This window comes from Salmo salar, chromosome 18, assembly GCF_965601325.2.
Source record: "Salmo salar chromosome 18, fSalSal1, whole genome shotgun sequence".
NCBI lineage: Eukaryota > Metazoa > Chordata > Actinopteri > Salmoniformes > Salmonidae > Salmo > Salmo salar.
In genome coordinates this window covers 52,026,620-52,053,776 of record NC_138308.1, presented here as the reverse complement: position 1 = coordinate 52,053,776, position 27,157 = coordinate 52,026,620, and the positions used below count along the sequence as shown (strand labels likewise).

The 27,157-nt window shown below is 45.4% G+C and overlaps 1 protein-coding gene across 1 annotated transcript in view; it reads right to left on the bottom strand.

Moving 5' to 3' along the window:
- Positions 1–27,157, bottom strand: part of LOC106592449 (ryanodine receptor 2-like) — a 444,540-nt gene that overhangs the window by 28,071 nt on the left and 389,312 nt on the right. Inside the window, exon 9 of the mRNA XM_082964547.1 lies at positions 2,917–3,112. Coding sequence (XP_082820673.1) covers positions 2,917–3,112 — 196 coding nt within the window. The remainder of the gene's footprint in view (positions 1–2,916; positions 3,113–27,157) is intronic.

Sequence of the window (27,157 nt, the reverse complement as noted above, 5' to 3'; positions counted from 1 at the left end):
TCCTTAGTAAATGATAGAGATGGAAAAGAAGTTCAAGAAATGGTCAGACAGGCCACTTCCTGTAAAGGAATCTCTCAGGTTTTGACCTGCCATTTGAGTTCTGTTATACTCACAGACACCATTCAAACAGTTTTAGAAAATGTAGGGTGTTTTCTATCCATATGTAATAAGTATATGCATATTCTAGTTACTGGGTAGGAGTGGTAACCAGATTAAATCGGGTATGTTTTTTATCCAGCCGTGTCAATACTGCCCCCTAGCCCTAACAGGTTAAGGGTGTCAGTTATTTATTGTATTGTTGCAGTCGACATCTACACGGTTGAGTCGTCAGCGTACATAGACACACAGGCTTTATTCATGGTCAGTGGGAGGTCATGAGTAAAAACAGAAAACAATAATGGCCCTAGCCAGCTGCCCTGTGGTACACCACACTCAACTGAATTTGTATTAGAGAAGCTTCCATTAGAAAAAACTCTATGTTCTATTAGATAGGTAACTCTCAATCCATAATAAGACAGAGGATGCAAATCCATAACACCTACATTTTTTTTCAACAATAGGTTATGATCGATGACATCAAAAACTACACTGAAGTCTAACAAAACAGCTCCCACAATATTTTTTCAATCAATTTCTTTCAGCCAATCATCAGTCATTTGTGTCAGCGCCGAGCATGTTGAGTGCCCTTCCCTATAAGCATGCTGAAAGTCTTGTTGTTAATTTGTTAATTCTGTAAAATACCTGTATTTGGTCAAACACCATTTTTTTTCTCTCCAAACGTTTGCTAAGCACTGGTAACCGACTGATTGGGCAGCTGTGTTGAACCATTAAAGAGGGCTCTGCTATTTCTGGGCAGCGGAATGACCTTTGCCTCCCTCCAGGCCTGAGGGAACACACCGTCTGTTTAGTTACATGATTTCACAATATACTGTATGTTTGTCAATCTGCTGTGTTGTTTGACTAATTTGGTATTCCCTTCGCCTCGCCACTCTCAGACACACAGTTTTTCAAATCATCATCTATCCATGGGGGATTTGGCAGTTCTAACAGTCAGTTTCGTGATGGGCACATGCCTATCAGTAACAGGAAGTGGCACTTCTAACAGTCAGTTTCGTGATGGGCACATGCCTATCAGTAACAGGAAGTGTCAGTTCTAACAGTCAGTTTCGTGATGGGCACATGCCTATTAGTAACAGGAAGTGTCAGTTCTAACAGTCAGTTTCCTGATGGGCACATGCCTATCAGTAACAGGAAGTGTCAGTTCTAACAGTCAGTTTCGTGATCGGCACATGCCTATCAGTAACAGGAAGTGTCAGTTCTAACAGTCAGTTTCGTGATCAGCACATGCCTATCAGTAACAGGAAGTGTCAGTTCTAACAGTCAGTTTCCTGATCGGCACATGCCTATCAGTAACAGGAAGTGGCAGTTCTAACAGTCAGTTTCGTGATGGGCACATGCCTATCAGTAACAGGAAGTGGCAGTTCTAACAGTCAGTTTCGTGATGGGCACATGCGTATCAGTAACAGGAAGTGACAGTTCTAACAGTCAGTTTCCTGATCGGCACATGCCTATCAGTAACAGGAAGAAGCAGATTCATAAATATTCCAAGTGCGTCGTCAGGTTGTTCCTCATTACACACGTCAGATCAACAAATATTTTTTCACATCTTCGACATTGGAATCACTACAACACCTCTTGTATGATCGCGTACACACAATTTTATCTCCAGCCTTTGTAACTTTGGTTTTCCTATATATAGCTACTATATTATGACCGCTGCGTCAGATGGATTTGGATACTGCTTTAGAGTGGATTTCTGCAGCGTTAGTGAAGATTTGATCAATACATGCGGATGATTTCATTCCTATGCTGTTTGTAAATACCCCGGTAGGTTGACTGATAACCTGAACCAGGTAAGCAGGCATCAGTTACAGTTTGAAACTTACTTTTGAGTGGGCAGCTTGATGTCAACCAGTCAATATTTAGGGTCACCCAGAAAATATACTTCCCTGTTGATATCACATACATAATCAAGCATTTCACACATGTAGTCCAAATATTGACTTTTAACACTCTGTGGTTTATAGCAACTTCCTACGAGAATAGGCTTTAGGTGAGGCAGATGAACCGGTAGCAGTGGAGGCTGGTGGGAGGAGCAATAGGAGGATGGGCTCATTGTAACGGCTGGAACGGCATAAATAGAACGGTATGGAAACCCCCTTTGTTTGACTCCGTTCCTTTTATTCCATTCCGGCCATTACAATGAGCCCGTCTTCCTATAGCTCCATCCCACCATCCACCAGTGGCCTGGAGCCGTATTACTTCCACATCATCTGACATGAGATCCTCTCTCAGCCTAACAGGAATATGACTCTGTATGTGCATGGTAATACCTCCCCCATTTGCATTTCAATCTTTCCTGTATATTCTATAACCATGTATAGATACAGCTGCATCAAAGGAATTATCAATCTTTCCTGTATATTCTATAACCATGCTACTGCTGCATCAAATGAATTATCTAAGTGTGTTTCAGAGATGGCCAGAATATGAATGTATGAACCTTATTTCTCAAGCTACATATGTTAATATGGGCTATTTTTTGTCCTTTTCTGGGTTACTTGATTGTTTTTAAGGATCCGAGATAGACATGTCAATGACATTTACCTTTGACTCAATGCTACTGAGTGGCCTGCCCACAGTGGGCTTCTTCCTAAGGAAGACAGTTTCAGTACAAACAGTGAAATTCAATTCTATGTGCATATATGATTATTGCTCACGATCCCCCCCCCCTCTGACGACATACGACGTCGTGGTAACTACACACACACACACACACATAACAACCAAGACATTGACAAGTAGGCTAAAGTGCTTTTGACCATGTGGCAGGTAAAAAGGTGTGTGTCTCTCTACCTGCGAGTCGTTTCATCCAGGCCCCCTCGTCGATCCCCAGGTTATTATAGATGATCTTCAGGATGTTACCCAGGAGACTATTCATGTGGTCTGAGGTGAGGTGAGTACAGCAGCTGTCTGCAGTCTCTGGAGGGTTGTTTTCTGGGCCGTGCTCCCACCAGTGAGACATGTAGCTGCATAGCATGGGCAGCACCACCTGAGGATAAGTAAGGACATGGGGGGGGGGGGGGGGGGGGGGGGAAATGCTCATATCAAATGTTTAAGAATTATTGTCTTTTCAATCATGTTCTTATCTCTTGTAAACTCAGGGATCCAGACCAACATTTTCCACTGGTCTCACTGGGCTCACTAACTTTTTCAGTTGGTGGCAACAGCCCATGATTTGGTGGCACCAGCCCATGATTTGTTGGCACCAGCCCATGATTTGTTGGCACCAGCCCATAATTTGGTGGCATCAGCCCATGATATGTTGGCACCAGCCCATGATTTGTTGGCAACAGCCCATGATTTGTTGGCACCAGCAAATGATTTGTTGGCACCAGCACATTATATGTTGGCACCAGCCCATGATTTGTTGGCACCAGCCCATGATCTGTTGGCACCAGCCCATGATTTGTTGGCACCAGCCCATGATTTGTTGGCAGAAGCCCATGATCTGTTGGCACCAGCCCATGATCTGTTGGCACCAGCCCATGATATGGTGGCACCAGCCCATGAATTGGTGGCACCAGCCCATGATATGTTGGCAACAGCCCATGATTTGTTGGCAACAGCCCATGATTTGTTGGCACCAGCACATGATTTGTTGGCACCAGCCCATGATATGTTGGCACCAGCCCATGATTTGTTGGCACCAGCCCATGATCTGTTGGCACCAGCCCATGATCTGTTGGCACCAGCCCATGATTTGTTGGCACCAGCCCATGATCTGTTGGCACCAACCCATGAATTGTTGGCACCAGCCCATGATATGGTGGCACCAGCCCATGAATTGGTGGCACCAGGCCATGATTTGTAGGCACCAGCTCATTATCTGTTGGCACCAGGCCATGATTTGCAGGCACCAGCTCATGATCTGTTGGCACCAGCCCATGATTTGTTAGCACCAGCCCATGATTTGTTGGCACCAGCCCATTATCTGTTGGCACCAGCCCATGATCTGGTGGCACCAGCCCATGATCTTTTGGCACCAACCCATGATCTGTTGGCACCAGCCCATGATCTGTTGGCACCAGCCCATGATCTGTTGGCACCAGCCCATGATCTGTTGGCACCAGGCCATGATTTGCAGGCACCAGCTCATGATCTGTTGGCACCAGCCCATTATCTGTTGGCACCAGCCCATGATTTGTTGGCACCAGCCCATTATCTGTTGGCACCAGCCCATGATATGGTGGCACCAGCCCATGATTTGTTGGCACCAGCCCATTATCTGTTGGCACCAGCCCATGATCTGGTGGCACCAGCCCATGATCTGTTCGCACCAATCCATGATATGGTGGAACCAGCCCATGATTTGTTGGCACCAGCCCATGATATGGTGGCACCAGCCCATGATTTGTTGGCACCAGCCCATGATTTGCAGGCACCAGCCCATGATCTGTTGGCACCAGCCCATGATTTGTTGGCACCAGCCCATGATGTGTTGGCACCAGCCCATGATATGTTGGCACCAGCCCATGATTTGTTGGCACCAGCCCATGATCTGTTGGCACCAGCCAATGATTTGTTGGCACCAGCCCATGATCTGTTGGCACCAACCCATGAATTGTTGGCACCAGCCCATTATATGGTGGCACCAGCCCATGAATTGGTGGCACCAGGCCATGATTTGCAGGCACCAGCTCATGATCTGTTGGCACCAGGCCATGATTTGCAGGCACCAGCTCATGATCTGTTGGCACCAGCCCATGATTTGTTGGCACCATCCCATGATTTGTTGGCACCAGCCCATTATCTGTTGGCACCAGCCCATGATCTGGTGGCACCAGCCCATGATCTTTTGGCACCAGCCCATGATCTGTTGGCACCAGCCCATGATCTGTTGGCACCAGCCCATGATCTTTTGGCACCAGCCCATGATTTGCAGGCATCAACTCATGATCTGTTGGCACCAGCCCATTATCTGTTGGCACCAGCCCATGATCTTTTGGCACCAGCCCATGATTTGGTGGCATCAGCCCATGATATGTTGGCACCAGCACATGATTTGTTGGCACCAGCCCATGATCTGTTGGCACCAGCCCATGATTTGTTGGCACCAGCCCATGATTTGTTGGCACCAGCCCATGATCTGTTGGCACCAACCCATGAATTGTTGGCACCAGCCCATGAATTGGTGGCACCAGGCCATGATTTGCAGGCACCAGCTCATGATCTGTTGGCACCAGCCCATGATCTGTTGGCACCAGCCCATGATTTGGTGGCACCAGCCCATGATATGTTGGCACCAGCCCATGATTTGTTGGCACCAGCCCATGATCTGTTGGCACCAACCCATGAATTGTTGGCACCAGCCCATGAATTGGTGGCACCAGGCCATGATTTGCAGGCACCAGGTCATGATCTGTTGGCATCAGCCCATGATCTGTTGGCACCAGCCCATGATCTGTTGGCACCAGCCCATGATTTGGTGGCACCAGCCCATGATATGTTGGCAACAGCCCATGATTTGTTGGCAACAGCCCATGAGTTGTTGGCACCAGCACATGATTTGTTGGCACCAGCCCATGATATGTTGGCACCAGCCCATGATTTGTTGGCACCAGCCCATGATCTGTTGGCACCAGCCCATGATTTGTTGGCACCAGCCCATGATTTGTTGGCACCAGCCCATGATCTGTTGGCACCAACCCATGAATTGTTGGCACCAGCCCATGATATGGTGGCATCAGCCCATGAATTGGTGGCACCAGGCCATGATTTGCAGGCACCAGCTCATGATCTGTTGGCACCAGGCCATGATTTGCTGGCACCAGCCCATGATTTGTTGGCACCAGCCCATGATTTGTTGGCACCAGCCCATTATCTGTTGGCACCAGCCCATGATCTGGTGGCACCAGCCCATGATCTTTTGGCACCAACCCATGATCTGTTGGCACCAGCCCATGATCTGTTGGCACCAGCCCATGATCTGTTGGCACCAACCCATGATCTGTTGGCACCAGCCCATGATCTGTTGGCACCAGGCCATGATTTGCAGGCACCAGCTCATGATCTGTTGGCACCAGCCCATTATCTGTTGGCACCAGCCCATGATTTGTTGGCACCAGCCCATTATCTGTTGGCACCAGCCCATGATATGGTGGCACCAGCCCATGATTTGTTGGCACCAGCCCATTATCTGTTGGCACCAGCCCATGATCTGGTGGCACCAGCCCATGATCTGTTGGCACCAACCCATGATCTGTTGGCACCAACCCATGATATGGTGGAACCAGCCCATGATTTGTTGGCACCAGCCCATGATATGGTGGCACCAGCCCATGATTTGTTGGCACCAGCCCATGATTTGCAGGCACCAGCCCATGATCTGTTGGCACCAGCCCATGATTTGTTGGCACCAGCCCATGATTTGTTGGCACCAGCCCATGATTTGTTGGCAACCCCACCAAACAAAATCAGCTGCATTACACAATAGAATACATTTAAGTCATCATCTTATAACGTCATTATAAAGTCATTCATAATGCTTTATTAAGAGGTGTAATTGACTTCTCACATGGTATTTAGTAAATATGTTGTCACATCTGTCCAAGCAGGAATGCATGATTGAAAATATTTTAATATACAACCTAATCCAGTGATTGTCATACATTTGAGGATGACAATTAGGCTATTTTTGTTATATTTTACTCTCAAAATAGGGTATTTGTATTTGTATTTATTATGTATTCCCATTAGTTCCTGCCAAGGCAGCAGCTACTCTTCCTGGGGTTTATTATGGATCCCTTTAGTTCCTGCCAAGGCAGCAGCTACTCTTCCTGGGGTTTATTATGGATCCCCATTAGTTCCTGCCAAGGCAGCAGCTACTCTTCCTGGGGTTTATTATGGATCCCCATTAGTTCCTGCCAAGGCAGCAGCTACTCTTCCTCGGGTTTATTATGGATCCCCATTAGTTCCTGCCAAGGCAGCAGCTACTCTTCCTGGGGTCCAGCAAAATTAACGCAGTTATACAATTCTAAAAACATAACAATACATTCACAACAGATTTCAAAACACATTAAGTGTGTTCCCTCAGGCCCCTACTCTACTACCACATATCTACAATACACTGTGTTCCCTCAGACCCCTACTCTACTACCACATATCTACAATACACTGTGTTCCCTGAGGCCCCTACTCTACTACCACATATCTACAATACACTGTGTTCCCTCAGGCCCCTCCTCTACTACCACATATATACAATACACTGTGTTCCCTCAGGCCCCTACTCTACTACCACATATCTACAATACACTGTGTTCCCTCAGGCCCCTACTCTACTACCACATATCTACAATACACTGTGTTCCCTCAGACCCCTACTCTACTACCACATATCTACAACACACTGTGTTCCCTCAGGCTCCTACTCCACCACTACCACATATCTACAATACACTGTGTTCCCTCAGGCCCCTACTCCACCACTACCACATATCTACAATACACTGTGTTCCCTCAGGCCCCTACTCCACCACTACCACATATCTACAACACACTGTGTTCCCTCAGACCCCTACTCTACTACCACATATCTACAACACAAAACCACTGTGTATGTGTGTGTTTATAGTGCGTATGTTATCATGTGTGTGTGTGCATGTGTCTGTGCCTATGTTCGTGTTGCTGCACAGTCCCCGTTGTTCCATAAGGTGTATTTTTTATCTGTTTTTTAAAATCTGATTCTACTGCTGCATCAGTTACCTGATGTGGAATAGAGTTCCATGTAGTCATGGCTCTATGTAGTACTGTGTGCCTCCCATTGTCACGTCCTGACCATAGTAAGAGGTTATTTTCTATGGTAGAGTAGGTCAGGGCGTGACAGGGGGTGTTTTGTGTTTTTCTATGTTTTGTATTTCTATGTTTAAGTTCTAGTTTTTCTATTTCTATGTTTTTTTGAGGGGAGGTTGATCTCCAATTGGAGGCAGCTGGTCCTCGTTGTCTCTAATTGGAGATCATATTTAAGTAGGGGTTTTTCTTCCTGGGATTTTGTGGGTTATTATATTTTTGAGTAGTGTTTGTTTCTCTCTGCGTCACGGTTTGTTGTTTTGTCGATTCAGTTATTTATGTTTTGCAAAGTTTCACGGATTTAATAAAATGTGGAACTACAACCACACTGCACTTTGGTCTGCTCCTTTAGACAACCGTGACACTCATAGTCTGTTCTGGACTTGGGGACTGTGAAGAGACCTCTGGTGGCATGTCTTGTAAGGTATGCATGGGTGTCTGAGCTGTGTGCCAGTAGTTTAGACAGACAGCTCGGTGCTTTCAACATGTCAATACCTCTCATAAATACAAGTAGTGATGAAGTCAATCTCTCTTCCACTTTGAGCCAGGAGAGATTGACATGCATATTATTAATGTTAGCTCTCTGTGTATATTTAAGGGCCAGCCGTGCTGCCCTGTTCTGAGACAAATGTAATTTCCCTATGTCCCTCTTTGTGGCACCTGACCACACGACTGAACAGTAGTCCAGGTCAGACAAAACTAGGGCCTGTGGGACCTGCCTTGTTGATAGTGTTGTTAAGAAGGTAGAAACTAGGGCCTGTAGGACCTGCCTTGTTGATAGTGTTGTTAAGAAGGTAGAAACTAGGGCCTGTAGGACCTGCCTTGTTGATAGTGTTGTTAAGAAGGTAGAGCAACACTTTATTATGGACAGACTTCTCCCCATCTTAGTAATTGTTGTATCAATATGTTTTGACCATGACAGTTTACAATCCAGGGTTACTCCTCAACTTGCTCAGTTACCAAATGGGCTGGAGGACAGCGTGTCCTACATGTCTTATACCATGGGCTGGAGGACAGCGTGTCCTACATGTCTTATACCAGGGGCTGGAGGACAGCGTATCCTACATGTCTTATACCATGGGCTGGAGGACAGCGTGTCCTACATGTCTTAAACCATGGGCTGCAGGACAGCGTGTCCTACATGTCTTATACCCTGGGCTGGAGGACAGCGTGTCCTACATGTCTTATACCATGGGCTGGAGGACAGCGTGTCCTACATGTCTTATACACTGGGCTGGAGGACAGCGTGTCCTACATGTCTTATACCATGGGCTGGAGGACAGCGTGTCCTACATGTCTTATACCATGGGCTGGAGGACAGCGTGTCCTACATGTCTTATACCATGGGCTGGAGGACAGCGTGTCCTACATGTCTTATACCATGGGCTGGAGGACAGCGTGTCCTACATGTCTTATACCATGGGCTGGAGGACAGCGTGTCCTAAATGTCTTATACCATGGGCTAGAGGACAGCGTGTCCTACATGTATTATACCATGGGCTAGAGGACAGCGTGTCCTACATGTATTATACCATGGGCTGGAGGACAGCGTGTCCTACATGTCTTATACCATGGGCTGGAGGACTGCGTGTCCTATATGTCTTATACTCTGGGCTGGACGACAGCGTGTCCTACATGTCTTATACCATGGACTGGAGGACAGCGTGTCCTACATGTCTTATACCATGGGCTGGAGGACAGCGTGTCCTACATGTCTCATACCATGGGCTAGAGGACAGCGTGTCCTACATGTCTGATACCATGGGCTGGAGGACAGCGTGTCCTACATGTCTGATACCATGGGCTGGAGGACAGCATGTTAATAAACCACCAGTCTCCTGTTAATAAACCACCAGTCTCCAGTTTGTAAACCACCAGTCTCCTGTTAATAAACCACCAGTCTCCTGTTAATAAACCACCAGTCTCCTGTTAGTAAACCACCAGTTAATAAACCACCAGTCTCCTGATAATAAACCACCAGTCTCCTGTTAATAAACCACCAGTCTCCTGTTAATAAACCACCAGTCTCCTGTTAATAAACCACCAGTCTCCTGTTAATAAACCACCAGTCTCCTGTTAGTAAACCCCCAGTCTCCTGTTAATAAACGACCAGTCTCCTGTTAATAAACCACCAGTCTCCTGTTAATAAACCATCAGTCTCCTGTTAATAAACCACCAGTCTCCTGTTAGTAAACCATCAGTCTCCTGTTAATAAACCACCAGTCTCCTGTTAATAAACCACCAGTCTCCTGTTAATAAACCACCAGTCTCCTGTTAATGAACCACCAGTTAATAAACCACCAGTCTCCTGTTAATAAACCACCAGTCTCCTGTTAATAAACCACCAGTCTCCTGTTAATAAACCACCAGTCTCCTGTTAATAAACCACCAGTTAATAAACCACCAGTCCCCTGTTAATAAACCACCAGTCTCCTGTTAATAAACCACCAGTCTCCTGTTAATAAACCACCAGTCTCCTGTCAATAAACCACCAGTCTCCTGTTAATAAACCACCAGTTAATAAACCACCAGTCTCCTGTTAGTAAACCACCAGTCTCCTGTTAGTAAACCACCAGTCTCCTGTTAATAAACCACCAGTTAATAAACCACCAGTCTCCTGGTAATAAACCACCAGTCTCCTGTTAATAAACCACCAGTTAATAAACCACCAGTCTCCTGGTAATAAACCACCAGTCTCGTGTTAATAAACCACCAGTCTCCTGTTAATAAACCACCAGTCTCCTGTTAATAAACCACCAGTCTCCTGTTAATAAACCACCAGTCTCCTGTTAGTAAACCCCCAGTCTCCTGTTAATAAACGACCAGTCTCCTGTTAATAAACCACCAGTCTCCTGTTAATAAACCACCAGTTAATAAACCACCAGTCTCCTGTTAATAAACCACCAGTCTCCTGTTAATAAACCACCAGTCTCCTGTTAATAAACCACCAGTCTCCTGTTAATAAACCACCAGTCTCCTGTTAGTAAACTACCAGTCTCCTGTTAGTAAACCATCAGTCTCCTGTTAATAAACCACCAGTCTCCTGTTAATAAACCATCAGTCTCCTGTTAATAAACCACCAGTCTCCTGTTAATAAACCACCAGTCTCCTGTTAATAAACCACCAGTCTCCTGTTAATAAACCACCAGTCTCCTTTTAATAAACCACCAGTCTCCTGTTAATAAACCACCAGTTAATAAACCACCAGTCTCCTGTTAACAAACCACCAGTCTCCAGTTAGTAAACCACCAGTCTCCTGTTAATAAATCACCAGTCTCCTGTTAATAAACCACCAGTTAATAAACAAACAGTCTCCTGTTAATAAACCACCAGTCTCCTGTTAGTAAACCACCAGTCTCCTGTTAATAAACCACCAGTCTCCTGTTAATAAACCACCAGTTAATAAACCACCCGTCTCCTGTTAACAAACCACCAGTCTCCAGTTAGTAAACCACCAGTCTCCTGTTAATAAATCACCAGTCTCCTGTTAATAAACCACCAGTTAATAAACCACCAGTCTCCTGTTAGTAAACCACCAGTCTCCTGTTAGTAAACCACCAGTCTCCTGTTAGTAAACCCCCAGTCTCCTGTTAATAAACGACCAGTCTCCTGTTAATAAACGACCAGTCTCCTGTTAATAAACCACCAGTCTCCTGTTAATAAACCACCAGTCTCCTGTTAATAAACCACCAGTTAATAAACCACCAGTCTCCTGTTAATAAACCACCAGTCTCCTGTTAATAAACCACCAGTCTCCTGTTAATAAACCACCAGTCTCCTGTTAATAAACCACCAGTCTCCTGTTAATAAACCACCAGTCTCCTGTTAATAAACCACCAGTCTCCTGTTAGTAAACTACCAGTCTCCTGTTAGTAAACCATCAGTCTCCTGTTAATAAACCACCAGTCTCCTGTTAATAAACCATCAGTCTCCTGTTAATAAACCACCAGTCTCCTGTTAATAAACGACCAGTCTCCTGTTAATAAACCACCAGTCTCCTGTTAGTAAACCAAAAGTCTCCTGTTAGTAAACCACCAGTCTCCTGTTAATAAACCACCAGTCTCCTGTTAATAAACCATCAGTCTCCTGTTAATAAACCACCAGTCTCCTGTTAATAAACAACCAGTCTCCTGTTAATAAACCATCAGTACTCCTGTTAATAAACCACCAGTCTCCTGTTAATAAACCACTAGTCTCCTGTTAATAAACCACCAGTCTCCTGTTAATAAACCACCAGTCTCCTGTTAATAAACCACCAGTCTCCTGTTAATGAACCACCAGTTAATAAACCACCAGTCTCCTGTTAATAAACCACCAGTCTCCTGTTAATAAACCACCAGTCTCCTGTTAATAAACCACCAGTCTCCTGTTAATAAACCACCAGTTAATAAACCACCAGTCTCCTGTTAACAAACCACCAGTCTCCAGTTAGTAAACCACCAGTCTCCTGTTAATAAATCACCAGTCTCCTGTTAATAAACCACCAGTTAATAAACCACCAGTCTCCTGTTAATAAACCACCAGTCTCCTGTTAGTAAACCACCAGTCTCCTGTTAATAAACCACCAGTCTCCTGTTAATAAACCACCAGTTAATAAACCACCCGTCTCCTGTTAACAAACAACCAGTCTCCAGTTAGTAAACCACCAGTCTCCTGTTAATAAATCACCAGTCTCCTGTTAATAAACCACCAGTTAAAAAAACACCAGTCTCCTGTTAATAAACCACCAGTCTCCTGTTAATAAACCACCAGTCAATAAACCACCAGTCTCCTGTTAATAAACCCCAGTCTCCTGTTAGTAAACCACCTGTTAGTAAACCACCAGTCTCCTGTTTATAAACCACCAGTCTCCTGTTAATAAACCACCAGTTAATAAACCACCAGTCTCCTGTTAATAAACCACCAGTCTCCTGTTAGTAAACCACCAGTCTCCTGTTAGTAAACCACCAGTCTCCTGTTAATAAACCACCAGTTAATAAACCACCAGTCTCCTGGTAATAAACCACCAGTCTCCTGTTAATAAACCACCAGTTAATAAACCACCAGTCTCCTGGTAATAAACCACCAGTCTCGTGTTAATAAACCACCAGTCTCCTGTTAATAAACCACCAGTCTCCTGTTAATAAACCACCAGTCTCCTGTTAATAAACCACCAGTCTCCTGTTAGTAAACCCCCAGTCTCCTGTTAATAAACGACCAGTCTCCTGTTAATAAACGACCAGTCTCCTGTTAATAAACCACCAGTTAATAAACCACCAGTCTCCTGTTAATAAACCACCAGTCTCCTGTTAATAAACCACCAGTCTCCTGTTAATAAACCACCAGTCTCCTGTTAATAAACCACCAGTCTCCTGTTAATAAACCACCAGTCTCCTGTTAATAAACCACCAGTCTCCTGTTAATAAACCACCAGTCTCCTGTTAGTAAACTACCAGTCTCCTGTTAGTAAACCACCAGTCTCCTGTTAGTAAACCCCCAGTCTCCTGTTAATAAACGACCAGTCTCCTGTTAATAAACGACCAGTCTCCTGTTAATAAACCACCAGTTAATAAACCACCAGTCTCCTGTTAATAAACCACCAGTCTCCTGTTAATAAACCACCAGTCTCCTGTTAATAAACCACCAGTCTCCTGTTAATAAACCACCAGTCTCCTGTTAATAAACCACCAGTCTCCTGTTAATAAACCACCAGTCTCCTGTTAATAAACCACCAGTCTCCTGTTAATGAACCACCAGTTAATAAACCACCAGTCTCCTGTTAATAAACCACCAGTCTCCTGTTAATAAACCACCAGTCTCCTGTTAATAAACCACCAGTCTCCTGTTAATAAACCACCAGTTAATAAACCACCAGTCTCCTGTTAATAAACCACCAGTCTCCTGTTAATAAACCACCAGTCTCCTGTTAATAAACCACCAGTCTCCTGTTAATAAACCACCAGTCTCCTGTCAATAAACCACCAGTCTCCTGTTAATAAACCACCAGTTAATAAACCACCAGTCTCCTGTTAATAAACCACCAGTCTCCTGTTAATAAACCACCAGTCTCCTGTTAATAAACCACCAGTTAATAAACCACCAGTCTCCTGTTAATAAACCACCAGTCTCCTGTTAATAAACCACCAGTCTCCTGTTAATAAACCACCAGTCTCCTGTTAATAAACCACCAGTCTCCTGTTAATAAACCACCAGTTAATAAACCACCAGTCTCCTGTTAACAAACCACCAGTCTCCAGTTAGTAAACCACCAGTCTCCTGTTAATAAATCACCAGTCTCCTGTTAATAAACCACCAGTTAATAAACCACCAGTCTCCTGTTAATAAACCACCAGTCTCCTGTTAGTAAACCACCAGTCTCCTGTTAATAAACCACCAGTCTCCTGTTAATAAACCACCAGTTAATAAACCACCCGTCTCCTGTTAACAAACCACCAGTCTCCAGTTAGTAAACCACCAGTCTCCTGTTAATAAATCACCAGTCTCCTGTTAATAAACCACCAGTTAATAAACCACCAGTCTCCTGTTAATAAACCACCAGTCTCCTGTTAATAAACCACCAGTCTCCTGTTAATAAACCACCAGTTAATAAACCACCAGTCTCCTGTTAATAAACCACCAGTCTCCTGTTAATAAACCACCAGTCTCCTGTTAATAAACCACCAGTCTCCTGTTAATAAACCACCAGTCTCCTGTTAATAAACCACCAGTCTCCTGTTAGTAAACTACCAGTCTCCTGTTAGTAAACCACCAGTCTCCTGTTTATAAACCACCAGTCTCCTGTTAATAAACCACCAGTTAATAAACCACCAGTCTCCTGTTAATAAACCACCAGTCTCCTGTTAGTAAACCACAGGTCTCATGTTAATAAACAACCAGTCTCCTGTTAATAAACCACCAGTCTCCTGTTAGTAAACCACCAGTCTCCTGTTAGTAAACCAGCCCATGATTTGTTGGCACCAGCCCATGATTTGTTGGCACCAGCCCATGATCTGTTGGCACCAACCCATGAATTGTTGGCACCAGCCCATGAATTGGTGGCACCAGGCCATGATTTGCAGGCACCAGCTCATGATCTGTTGGCACCAGCCCATGATCTGTTGGCACCAGCCCATGATTTGGTGGCACCAGCCCATGATATGTTGGCACCAGCCCATGATTTGTTGGCACCAGCCCATGATCTGTTGGCACCAACCCATGAATTGTTGGCACCAGCCCATGAATTGGTGGCACCAGGCCATGATTTGCAGGCACCAGCTCATGATCTGTTGGCATCAGCCAATGATCTGTTGGCACCAGCCCATGATTTGGTGTTACCAGCCCATGATATGTTGGCAACAGCCCATGATTTGTTGGCAACAGCCCATGATTTGTTGGCACAAGCACATGATTTGATGGCACCAGCCCATGATCTGTTGGCACCAACCCATGAATTGTTGGCACCAGCCCATGATATGGTGGCACCAGCCCATGAATTGGTGGCACCAGGCCATGATTTGCAGGCACCAGCTCATGATCTGTTGGCACCAGGCCATGATTTGCTGGCACCAGCCCATGATTTGTTGGCACCAGCCCATGATTTGTTGGCACCAGCCCATTATCTGTTGCCACCAGCCCATGATCTGGTGGCACCAGCCCATGATCTTTTGGCACCAACCCATGATCTGTTGGCACCAGCCCATGATCTGTTGGCACCAGCCCATGATCTGTTGGCACCAACCCATGATCTGTTGGCACCAGCCCATGATCTGTTGGCACCAGGCCATGATTTGCAGGCACCAGCTCATGATCTGTTGGCACCAGCCCATTATCTGTTGGCACCAGCCCATGATATGTTGGCACCAGCCCATTATCTGTTGGCACCAGCCCATGATATGGTGGCACCAGCCCATGATTTGTTGGCACCAGCCCATTATCTGTTGGCACCAGCCCATGATCTGGTGGCACCAGCCCATGATCTGTTGGCACCAACCCATGATATGGTGGAACAAGCCCATGATTTGTTGGCACCAGCCCATGATATGGTGGCACCAGCCCATGATTTGTTGGCACCAGCCCATGATTTGCAGGCACCAGCCCATGATCTGTTGGCACCAGCCCATGATTTGTTGGCACCAGCCCATGATTTGTTGGCACCAGCCCATGATACTCTTCCTGGGGTTTATTATGGATCCCCATTAGTTCCTGCCAAGGCAGCAGCTACTCTTCCTGGGGTTTATTATGGATCCCCATTAGTTCCTGCCAAGGCAGCAGCTACTCTTCCTCGGGTTTATTATGGATCCCCATTAGTTCCTGCCAAGGCAGCAGCTACTCTTCCTGGGGTCCAGCAAAATTAACGCAGTTATACAATTCTAAAAACATAACAATACATTCACAACAGATTTCAAAACACATTAAGTGTGTTCCCTCAGGCCCCTACTCTACTACCACATATCTACAACACACTGTGTTCCCTCAGGCCCCTACTCCACCACTACCACATATCTACAATACACTGTGTTCCCTCAGGCCCCTACTCTACTACCACATATCTACAATACACTGTGTTCCCTCAGACCCCTACTCTACTACCACATATCTACAATACACTGTGTTCCCTGAGGCCCCTACTCTACTACCACATATCTACAATACACTGTGTTCCCTCAGGCCCCTCCTCTACCACCACATATCTACAATACACTGTGTTCCCTCAGGCCCCTACTCTACTACCACATATCTACAATACACTGTGTTCCCTCAGGCCCCTACTCTACTACCACATATCTACAATACACTGTGTTCCCTCAGACCCCTACTCTACTACCACATATCTACAACACACTGTGTTCCCTCAGGCCCCTACTCCACCACTACCACATATCTACAATACACTGTGTTCCCTCAGGCCCCTACTCCACCACTACCACATATCTACAATACACTGTGTTCCCTCAGGCCCCTACTCCACCACTACCACATATCTACAACACACTGTGTTCCCTCAGACCCCTACTCTACTACCACATATCTACAACACAATACCACTGTGTATGTGTGTGTTTATAGTGCGTATGTTATCATGTGTGTGTGTGCATGTGTCTGTGCCTATGTTCGTGTTGCTGCACAGTCCCCGTTGTTCCATAAGGTGTATTTTTTATCTGTTTTTTAAAATCTGATTCTACTGCTGCATCAGTTACCTGATGTGGAATAGAGTTCCATGTAGTCATGGCTCTATGTAGTACTGTGTGCCTCCCATTGTCACGTCCTGACAATAGTAAGAGGTTATTTTCTATGGTAGAGTAGGTCAGGGCGTGACAGGGGGTGTTTTGTGTTTTTCTATGTTTTGTATTTCTATGTTTAAGTTCTAGTTTTTCTATTTCTATGTTTTTTTGAGGGGAGGTTGATCTCCAATTGGAGGCAGCTGGTCCTCGTTGTCTCTAATTGGAGATCATATTTAAGTAGGGGTTTTTCTTCCTGGGATTTTGTGGGTTATTATATTTTTGAGTAGTGTTTGTTTCTCTCTGCGTCACGGTTTGTTGTTTTGTCGATTCAGTTATTTATGTTTTGCAAAGTTTCACGGATTTAATAAAATGTGGAACTACAACCACACTGCACTTTGGTCTGCTCCTTTAGACAACCGTGACACTCATAGTCTGTTCTGGACTTGGGGACTGTGAAGAGACCTCTGGTGGCATGTCTTGTAAGGTATGCATGGGTGTCTGAGCTGTGTGCCAGTAGTTTAGACAGACAGCTCGGTGCTTTCAACATGTCAATACCTCTCATAAATACAAGTAGTGATGAAGTCAATCTCTCTTCCACTTTGAGCCAGGAGAGATTGACATGCATATTATTAATGTTAGCTCTCTGTGTATATTTAAGGGCCAGCCGTGCTGCCCTGTTCTGAGACAAATGTAATTTCCCTGTCCCTCTTTGTGGCACCTGACCACACGACTGAACAGTAGTCCAGGTCAGACAAAACTAGGGCCTGTGGGACCTGCCTTGTTGATAGTGTTGTTAAGAAGGTAGAAACTAGGGCCTGTAGGACCTGCCTTGTTGATAGTGTTGTTAAGAAGGTAGAAACTAGGGCCTGTAGGACCTGCCTTGTTGATAGTGTTGTTAAGAAGGTAGGAACTAGGGCCTGTAGGATCTGCCTTGTTGATAGTGTTGTTAAGAAGGTAGAGCAACACTTTATTATGGACAGACTTCTCCCCATCTTAGTAATTGTTGTATCAATATGTTTTGACCATGACAGTTTACAATCCAGGGTTACTCCTCAACTTGCTCAGTTACCAAATGGGCTGGAGGACAGCGTGTCCTACATGTCTTATACCATGGGCTGGAGGACAGCGTGTCCTACATGTCTTATACCAGGGGCTGGAGGACAGCGTGTCCTACATGTCTTATACCATGGGCTGGAGGACAGCGTGTCCTACATGTCTTAAACCATGGGCTGCAGGACAGCGTGTCCTACATGTCTTATACCCTGGGCTGGAGGACAGCGTGTCCTACATGTCTTATACCATGGGCTGGAGGACAGCGTGTCCTACATGTCTTATACACTGGGCTGGAGGACAGCGTGTCCTACATGTCTTATACCATGGGCTGGAGGACAGCGTGTCCTACATGTCTTATACCATGGGCTGGAGGACAGCGTGTCCTACATGTCTTATACCATGGGCTGGAGGACAGCGTGTCCTACATGTCTTATACCATGGGCTGGAGGACAGCGTGTCCTACATGTCTTATACCATGGGCTGGAGGACAGCGTGTCCTAAATGTCTTATACCATGGGCTAGAGGACAGCGTGTCCTACATGTATTATACCATGGGCTAGAGGACAGCGTGTCCTACATGTATTATACCATGGGCTGGAGGACAGCGTGTCCTACATGTCTTATACCATGGGCTAGAGGACTGCGTGTCCTACATGTCTTATACCATGGGCTGGAGGACAGCGTGTCCTACATGTCTTATACCATGGGCTGGAGGACAGCGTGTCCTAAATGTCTTATACCATGGGCTAGAGGACAGCGTGTCCTACATGTATTATACCATGGGCTAGAGGACAGCGTGTCCTACATGTATTATACCATGGGCTGGAGGACAGCGTGTCCTACATGTCTTATACCATGGGCTAGAGGACTGCGTGTCCTATATGTCTTATACTCTGGGCTGGACGACAGCGTGTCCTACATGTCTTATACCATGGGCTGGAGGACAGCGTGTCCTACATGTCTCATACCATGGGCTAGAGGACAGCGTGTCCTACATGTCTGATACCATGGGCTGGAGGACAGCGTGTCCTACATGTCTGATACCATGGGCTGGAGGACAGCATGTTAATAAACCACCAGTCTCCTGTTAATAAACCACCAGTCTCCTGTTAATAAACCACCAGTCTCCTGTTAATAAACCACCAGTCTCCTGTTAATAAACGACCAGTCTCCTGTTAATAAACCACCAGTTAATAAACCACCAGTCTCCTGTTAATAAACCACCAGTCTCCTGTTAATAAACCACCAGTCTCCTGTTAATAAACCACCAGTCTCCTGTTAATAAACCACCAGTCTCCTGTTAATAAACCACCAGTCTCCTGTTAATAAACCACCAGTCTCCTGTTAGTAAACTACCAGTCTCCTGTTAGTAAACCATCAGTCTCCTGTTAATAAACCACCAGTCTCCTGTTAATAAACCATCGGTCTCCTGTTAATAAACCACCAGTCTCCTGTTAATAAACCACCAGTCTCCTGTTAATAAACCACCAGTCTCCTGTTAATAAACCACCAGTCTCCTGTTAATAAACCACCAGTCTCCTGTTAGTAAACCCCCAGTCTCCTGTTAATAAACGACCAGTCTCCTGTTAATAAATGACCAGTCTCCTGTTAATAAACCACTAGTCTCCTGTTAATAAACCATCAGTCTCCTGTTAATAAACCACCAGTCTCCTGTTAATAAACAACCAGTCTCCTGTTAATAAACCATCAGTCTCCTGTTAATAAACCACCAGTCTCCTGTTAATAAACCACTAGTCTCCTGTTAATAAACCACCAGTCTCCTGTTAATAAACCACCAGTCTCCTGTTAATAAACCACCAGTCTCCTGTTAATGAAACACCAGTTAATAAACCACCAGTCTCCTGTTAATAAACCACCAGTCTCCTGTTAATAAACCACCAGTCTCCTGTTAATAAACCACCAGTCTCCTGTTAATAAACCACCAGTTAATAAACCACCAGTCTCCTGTTAATAAACCACCAGTCTCCTGTTAATAAACCACCAGTCTCCTGTTAATAAACCACCAGTCTCCTGTTAATAAACCACCAGTCTCCTGTCAATAAACCACCAGTCTCCTGTTAATAAACCACCAGTTAATAAACCACCAGTCTCCTGTTAATAAACCACCAGTCTCCTGTTAATAAACCACCAGTCTCCTGTTAATAAACCACCAGTTAATAAACCACCAGTCTCCTGTTAATAAACCACCAGTCTCCTGTTAATAAACCACCAGTCTCCTGTTAATAAACCACCAGTTAATAAACCACCAGTCTCCTGTTAACAAACCACCAGTCTCCAGTTAGTAAACCACCAGTCTCCTGTTAATAAATCACCAGTCTCCTGTTAATAAACCACCAGTTAATAAACCACCCGTCTCCTGTTAACAAACCACCAGTCTCCAGTTAGTAAACCACCAGTCTCCTGTTAATAAATCACCAGTCTCCTGTTAATAAACCACCAGTTAATAAACCACCAGTCTCCTGTTAATAAACCACCAGTCTCCTGTTAATAAACCACCAGTCTCCTGTTAATAAACCACCAGTTAATAAACCACCAGTCTCCTGTTAATAAACCACCAGGCTCCTGTTAATAAACCAGCCCATGATATGTTGGCAACAGCCCATGATTTGTTGGCAACAGCCCATGATTTGTTGGCACAAGCACATGATTTGATGGCACCAGCCCATGATCTGTTGGCACCAACCCATGAATTGTTGGCACCAGCCCATGATATGGTGGCACCAGCCCATGAATTGGTGGCACCAGGCCATGATTTGCAGGCACCAGCTCATGATCTGTTGGCACCAGGCCATGATTTGCTGGCACCAGCCCATGATTTGTTGGCACCAGCCCATGATTTGTTGGCACCAGCCCATTATCTGTTGCCACCAGCCCATGATCTGGTGGCACCAGCCCATGATCTTTTGGCACCAACCCATGATCTGTTGGCACCAGCCCATGATCTGTTGGCACCAGCCCATGATCTGTTGGCACCAACCCATGATCTGTTGGCACCAGCCCATGATCTGTTGGCACCAGGCCATGATTTGCAGGCACCAGCTCATGATCTGTTGGCACCAGCCCATTATCTGTTGGCACCAGCCCATGATATGTTGGCACCAGCCCATTATCTGTTGGCACCAGCCCATGATATGGTGGCACCAGCCCATGATTTGTTGGCACCAGCCCATTATCTGTTGGCACCAGCCCATGATCTGGTGGCACCAGCCCATGATCTGTTGGCACCAACCCATGATATGGTGGAACAAGCCCATGATTTGTTGGCACCAGCCCATGATATGGTGGCACCAGCCCATGATTTGTTGGCACCAGCCCATGATTTGCAGGCACCAGCCCATGATCTGTTGGCACCAGCCCATGATTTGTTGGCACCAGCCCATGATTTGTTGGCACCAGCCCATGATATGTTGGCACCAGCCCATGATTTGTTGGCACCAGCCCATGATCTGTTGGCACCAGCCCATGATTTGTTGGCAGCAGCCCATTATCTGTTGGCACCAGCCCATGATCTGGTGGCACCAGCCCATGATCTGTTGGCACCAACCCATGATATGGTGGAACCAGCCCATGATTTGTTGGCACCAGCCCATGATATGGTGGCACCAGCCCATGATTTGTTGGCACCAGCCCATGATTTGCAGGCACCAGCCCATGATCTGTTGGCACCAGCCCATGATTTGTTGGCACCAGCCCATGATTTGTTGGCACCAGCCCATGATTTGTTGGCAACCCCACCAAACAAAATCAGCTGCATTACACAATAGAATACATTTAAGTCATCATCTTATAACGTCATTATAAAGTCATTCATAATGCTTTATTAAGAGGTGTAATTGACTTCTCACATGGTATTTAGTAAATATGTTGTCACATCTGTCCAAGCAGGAATGCATGATTGAAAATATTTTAATATACAACCTAATCCAGTGATTGTCATACATTTGAGGATGACAATTAGGCTATTTTTGTTATATTTTACTCTCAAAATAGGGTATTTGTATTTGTATTTATTATGTATTCCAATTAGTTCCTGCCAAGGCAGCAGCTACTCTTCCTGGGGTTTATTATGGATCCCTTTAGTTCCTGCCAAGGCAGCAGCTACTCTTCCTGGGGTTTATTATGGATCCCCATTAGTTCCTGCCAAGGCAGCAGCTACTCTTCCTGGGGTTTATTATGGATCCCCATTAGTTCCTGCCAAGGCAGCAGCTACTCTTCCTCGGGTTTATTATGGATCCCCATTAGTTCCTGCCAAGGCAGCAGCTACTCTTCCTGGGGTCCAGCAAAATTAACGCAGTTATACAATTCTAAAAACATAACAATACATTCACAACAGATTTCAAAACACATTAAGTGTGTTCCCTCAGGCCCCTACTCTACTACCACATATCTACAACACACTGTGTTCCCTCAGGCCCCTACTCCACCACTACCACATATCTACAATACACTGTGTTCCCTCAGGCCCCTACTCTACTACCACATATCTACAATACACTGTGTTCCCTCAGACCCCTACTCTACTACCACATATCTACAATACACTGTGTTCCCTGAGGCCCCTACTCTACTACCACATATCTACAATACACTGTGTTCCCTCAGGCCCCTCCTCTACCACCACATATCTACAATACACTGTGTTCCCTCAGGCCCCTACTCTACTACCACATATCTACAATACACTGTGTTCCCTCAGGCCCCTACTCTACTACCACATATCTACAATACACTGTGTTCCCTCAGACCCCTACTCTACTACCACATATCTACAACACACTGTGTTCCCTCAGGCCCCTACTCCACCACTACCACATATCTACAATACACTGTGTTCCCTCAGGCCCCTACTCCACCACTACCACATATCTACAATACACTGTGTTCCCTCAGGCCCCTACTCCACCACTACCACATATCTACAACACACTGTGTTCCCTCAGACCCCTACTCTACTACCACATATCTACAACACAATACCACTGTGTATGTGTGTGTTTATAGTGCGTATGTTATCATGTGTGTGTGTGCATGTGTCTGTGCCTATGTTCGTGTTGCTGCACAGTCCCCGTTGTTCCATAAGGTTATCTGTTTTTTAAAATCTGATTCTACTGCTGCATCAGTTACCTGATGTGGAATAGAGTTCCATGTAGTCATGGCTCTATGTAGTACTGTGTGCCTCCCATTGTCACGTCCTGACAATAGTAAGAGGTTATTTTCTATGGTAGAGTAGGTCAGGGCGTGACAGGGGGTGTTTTGTGTTTTTCTATGTTTTGTATTTCTATGTTTAAGTTCTAGTTTTTCTATTTCTATGTTTTTTTGAGGGGAGGTTGATCTCCAATTGGAGGCAGCTGGTCCTCGTTGTCTCTAATTGGAGATCATATTTAAGTAGGGGTTTTTCTTCCTGGGATTTTGTGGGTTATTATATTTTTGAGTAGTGTTTGTTTCTCTCTGCGTCACGGTTTGTTGTTTTGTCGATTCAGTTATTTATGTTTTGCAAAGTTTCACGGATTTAATAAAATGTGGAACTACAACCACACTGCACTTTGGTCTGCTCCTTTAGACAACCGTGACACTCATAGTCTGTTCTGGACTTGGGGACTGTGAAGAGACCTCTGGTGGCATGTCTTGTAAGGTATGCATGGGTGTCTGAGCTGTGTGCCAGTAGTTTAGACAGACAGCTCGGTGCTTTCAACATGTCAATACCTCTCATAAATACAAGTAGTGATGAAGTCAATCTCTCTTCCACTTTGAGCCAGGAGAGATTGACATGCATATTATTAATGTTAGCTCTCTGTGTATATTTAAGGGCCAGCCGTGCTGCCCTGTTCTGAGACAAATGTAATTTCCCTATGTCCCTCTTTGTGGCACCTGACCACACGACTGAACAGTAGTCCAGGTCAGACAAAACTAGGGCCTGTGGGACCTGCCTTGTTGATAGTGTTGTTAAGAAGGTAGAAACTAGGGCCTGTGGGACCTGCCTTGTTGATAGTGTTGTTAAGAAGGTAGAAACTAGGGCCTGTAGGACCTGTCTTGTTGATAGTGTTGTTAAGAAGGTAGAAAATAGGGCCTGTAGGACCTGCCTTGTTGATAGTGTTGTTAAGGTAGGAACTAGGGCCTGTAGGATCTGCCTTGTTGATAGTTGTCACGAGCGGGTAGAACTGTTTTAGGGTGAGTCAAGCGCAGGAGACTGAGGTCCGTTGGAACAAACTTGATTTAATAAATCCAAAGGCAAAATCCATATACGGCTGGGAGCACAACAGTCAAAAAGACTAAAAGAAGCTCTGCTCAAAAGGGCAGACGGGGCGCAGCCCGGCAACCCTACTGCCTATACAATAAGTCGTAACCCAAACAACATTACACCACACGTAACAAAGAACAATCCCGCACAAATCCTAACTAAACACAGACAGACTAAATACCCCCCCACTAATGACAAACACGAAACAGGTGCAATCAAAAAACAGACATAACTAACAGACACTGAAACACAGATCGGTGGCAGCTAGTAGGCCGGCGACGACGAACGCCGAGCACCGCCCGACCGAGGAGAGGCGCCACCTTCTGTGGACGTTGTGACAATACTGTTGTTAAGAAGGTAGAAACTAGGGCCTGTAGGACCTGCCTTGTTGATAGTGTTGTTAAGAAGGTAGAGCAACACTTTATTATGGACAGACTTCTCCCCATCTTAGTAATTGTTGTATCAATATGTTTTGACCATGACAGTTTACAATCCAGGGTTACTCCTCAACTTGCTCAGTTACCAAATGGGCTGGAGGACAGCATGTCCTACATGTCTTATACCATGGGCTGGAGGACAGCGTGTCCTACATGTCTTATACCAGGGGCTGGAGGACAGCGTGTCCTACATGTCTTATACCATGGGCTGGAGGACAGCGTGTCCTACATGTCTTAAACCATGGGCTGCAGGACAGCGTGTCCTACATGTCTTATACCCTGGGCTGGAGGACAGCGTGTCCTACATGTCTTATACCATGGGCTGGAGGACAGCGTGTCCTACATGTCTTATACACTGGGCTGGAGGACAGCGTGTCCTACATGTCTTATACCATGGGCTGGAGGACAGCGTGTCCTACATGTCTTATTCCATGGGCTGGAGGACAGCGTGTCCTACATGTCTTATACCATGGGCTGGAGGACAGCGTGTCCTACATGTCTTATACCATGGGCTGGAGGACAGCGTGTCCTACATGTCTTATACCATGGGATTGAAGGACAGCGTGTCCTAAATGTCTTATACCATGGGCTAGAGGACAGCGTGTCCTACATGTATTATACCATGGGCTAGAGGACAGCGTGTCCTACATGTATTATACCATGGGCTGGAGGACAGCGTGTCCTACATGTCTTATACCATGGGCTGGAGGACTGCGTGTCCTATATGTCTTATACTCTGGGCTGGACGACAGCGTGTCCTACATGTCTTATACCATGGACTGGAGGACAGCGTGTCCTACATGTCTTATACCATGGGCTGGAGGACAGCGTGTCCTACATGTCTCATACCATGGGCTAGAGGACAGCGTGTCCTACATGTCTGATACCATGGGCTGGAGGACAGCGTGTCCTACATGTCTGATACCATGGGCTGGAGGACAGCATGTTAATAAACCACCAGTCTCCTGTTAATAAACCACCAGTCTCCAGTTTGTAAACCACCAGTCTCCTGTTAATAAACCACCAGTCTCCTGTTAATAAACCACCAGTCTCCTGTTAGTAAACCACCAGTTAATAAACCACCAGTCTCCTGATAATAAACCACCAGTCTCCTGTTAATAAACCACCAGTCTCCTGTTAATAAACCACCAGTCTCCTGTTAATAAACCACCAGTCTCCTGTTAATAAACCACCAGTCTCCTGTTAGTAAACCCCCAGTCTCCTGTTAATAAACGACCAGTCTCCTGTTAATAAACGACCAGTCTCCTGTTAATAAACGACCAGTCTCCTGTTAATAAACCACCAGTCTCCTGTTAATAAACCATCAGTCTCCTGTTAATAAACCACCAGTCTCCTGTTAATAAACCACTAGTCTCCTGTTAATAAACCACCAGTCTCCTGTTAATAAACCACCAGTCTCCTGTTAATAAACCACCAGTCTCCTGTTAATAAACCACCAGTTAATAAACCACCAGTCTCCTGTTAATAAACCACCAGTCTCCTGTTAATAAACCACCAGTCTCCTGTTAATAAACCACCAGTCTCCTGTTAATAAACGACCAGTTAATAAACCACCAGTCTCCTGTTAATAAACCAATAGTCTCCTGTTAATAAACCACCAGTCTCCTGTTAATAAACCACCAGTCTCCTGTTAATAAACCACCAGTCTCCTGTTAATAAAACACCAGTTAATAAACCACCAGTCTCCTGTTAACAAACCACCAGTCTCCAGTTAGTAAACCACCAGTCTCCTGTTAATAAATCACCAGTCTCCTGTTAATAAACCACCAGTTAATAAACCACCAGTCTCCTGTTAATAAACCACCAGTCTCCTGTTAATAAACCACCAGTTAATAAACCACCAGTCTCCTGTTAATAAACCACCAGTCTCCTGTTAGTAAACCACCTGTTAGTAAACCACCAGTCTCCTGTTTATAAACCACCAGTCTCCTGTTAATAAACCACCAGTTAATAAACCACCAGTCTCCTGTTAATAAACCACCAGTCTCCTGTTAGTAAACCACCAGTCTCCTGTTAATAAACCACCAGTCTCCTGTTAGTAAAACACAGGTCTCATGTTAATAAACAACCAGTCTCCTGTTAATAAACCACCAGTCTCCTGTTAGTAAACCACCAGTCTCCTGTTAGTAAACCACCAGTCTCCTGTTAATAAACCACCAGTCTCCTGTTAATAAACCACCAGTTAATAAACCACCAGTCTCCTGGTAATAAACCACCATTCTCCTGTTAATAAACGACCAGTCTCCTGTTAATAAACCACCAGTCTCCTGTTAGTA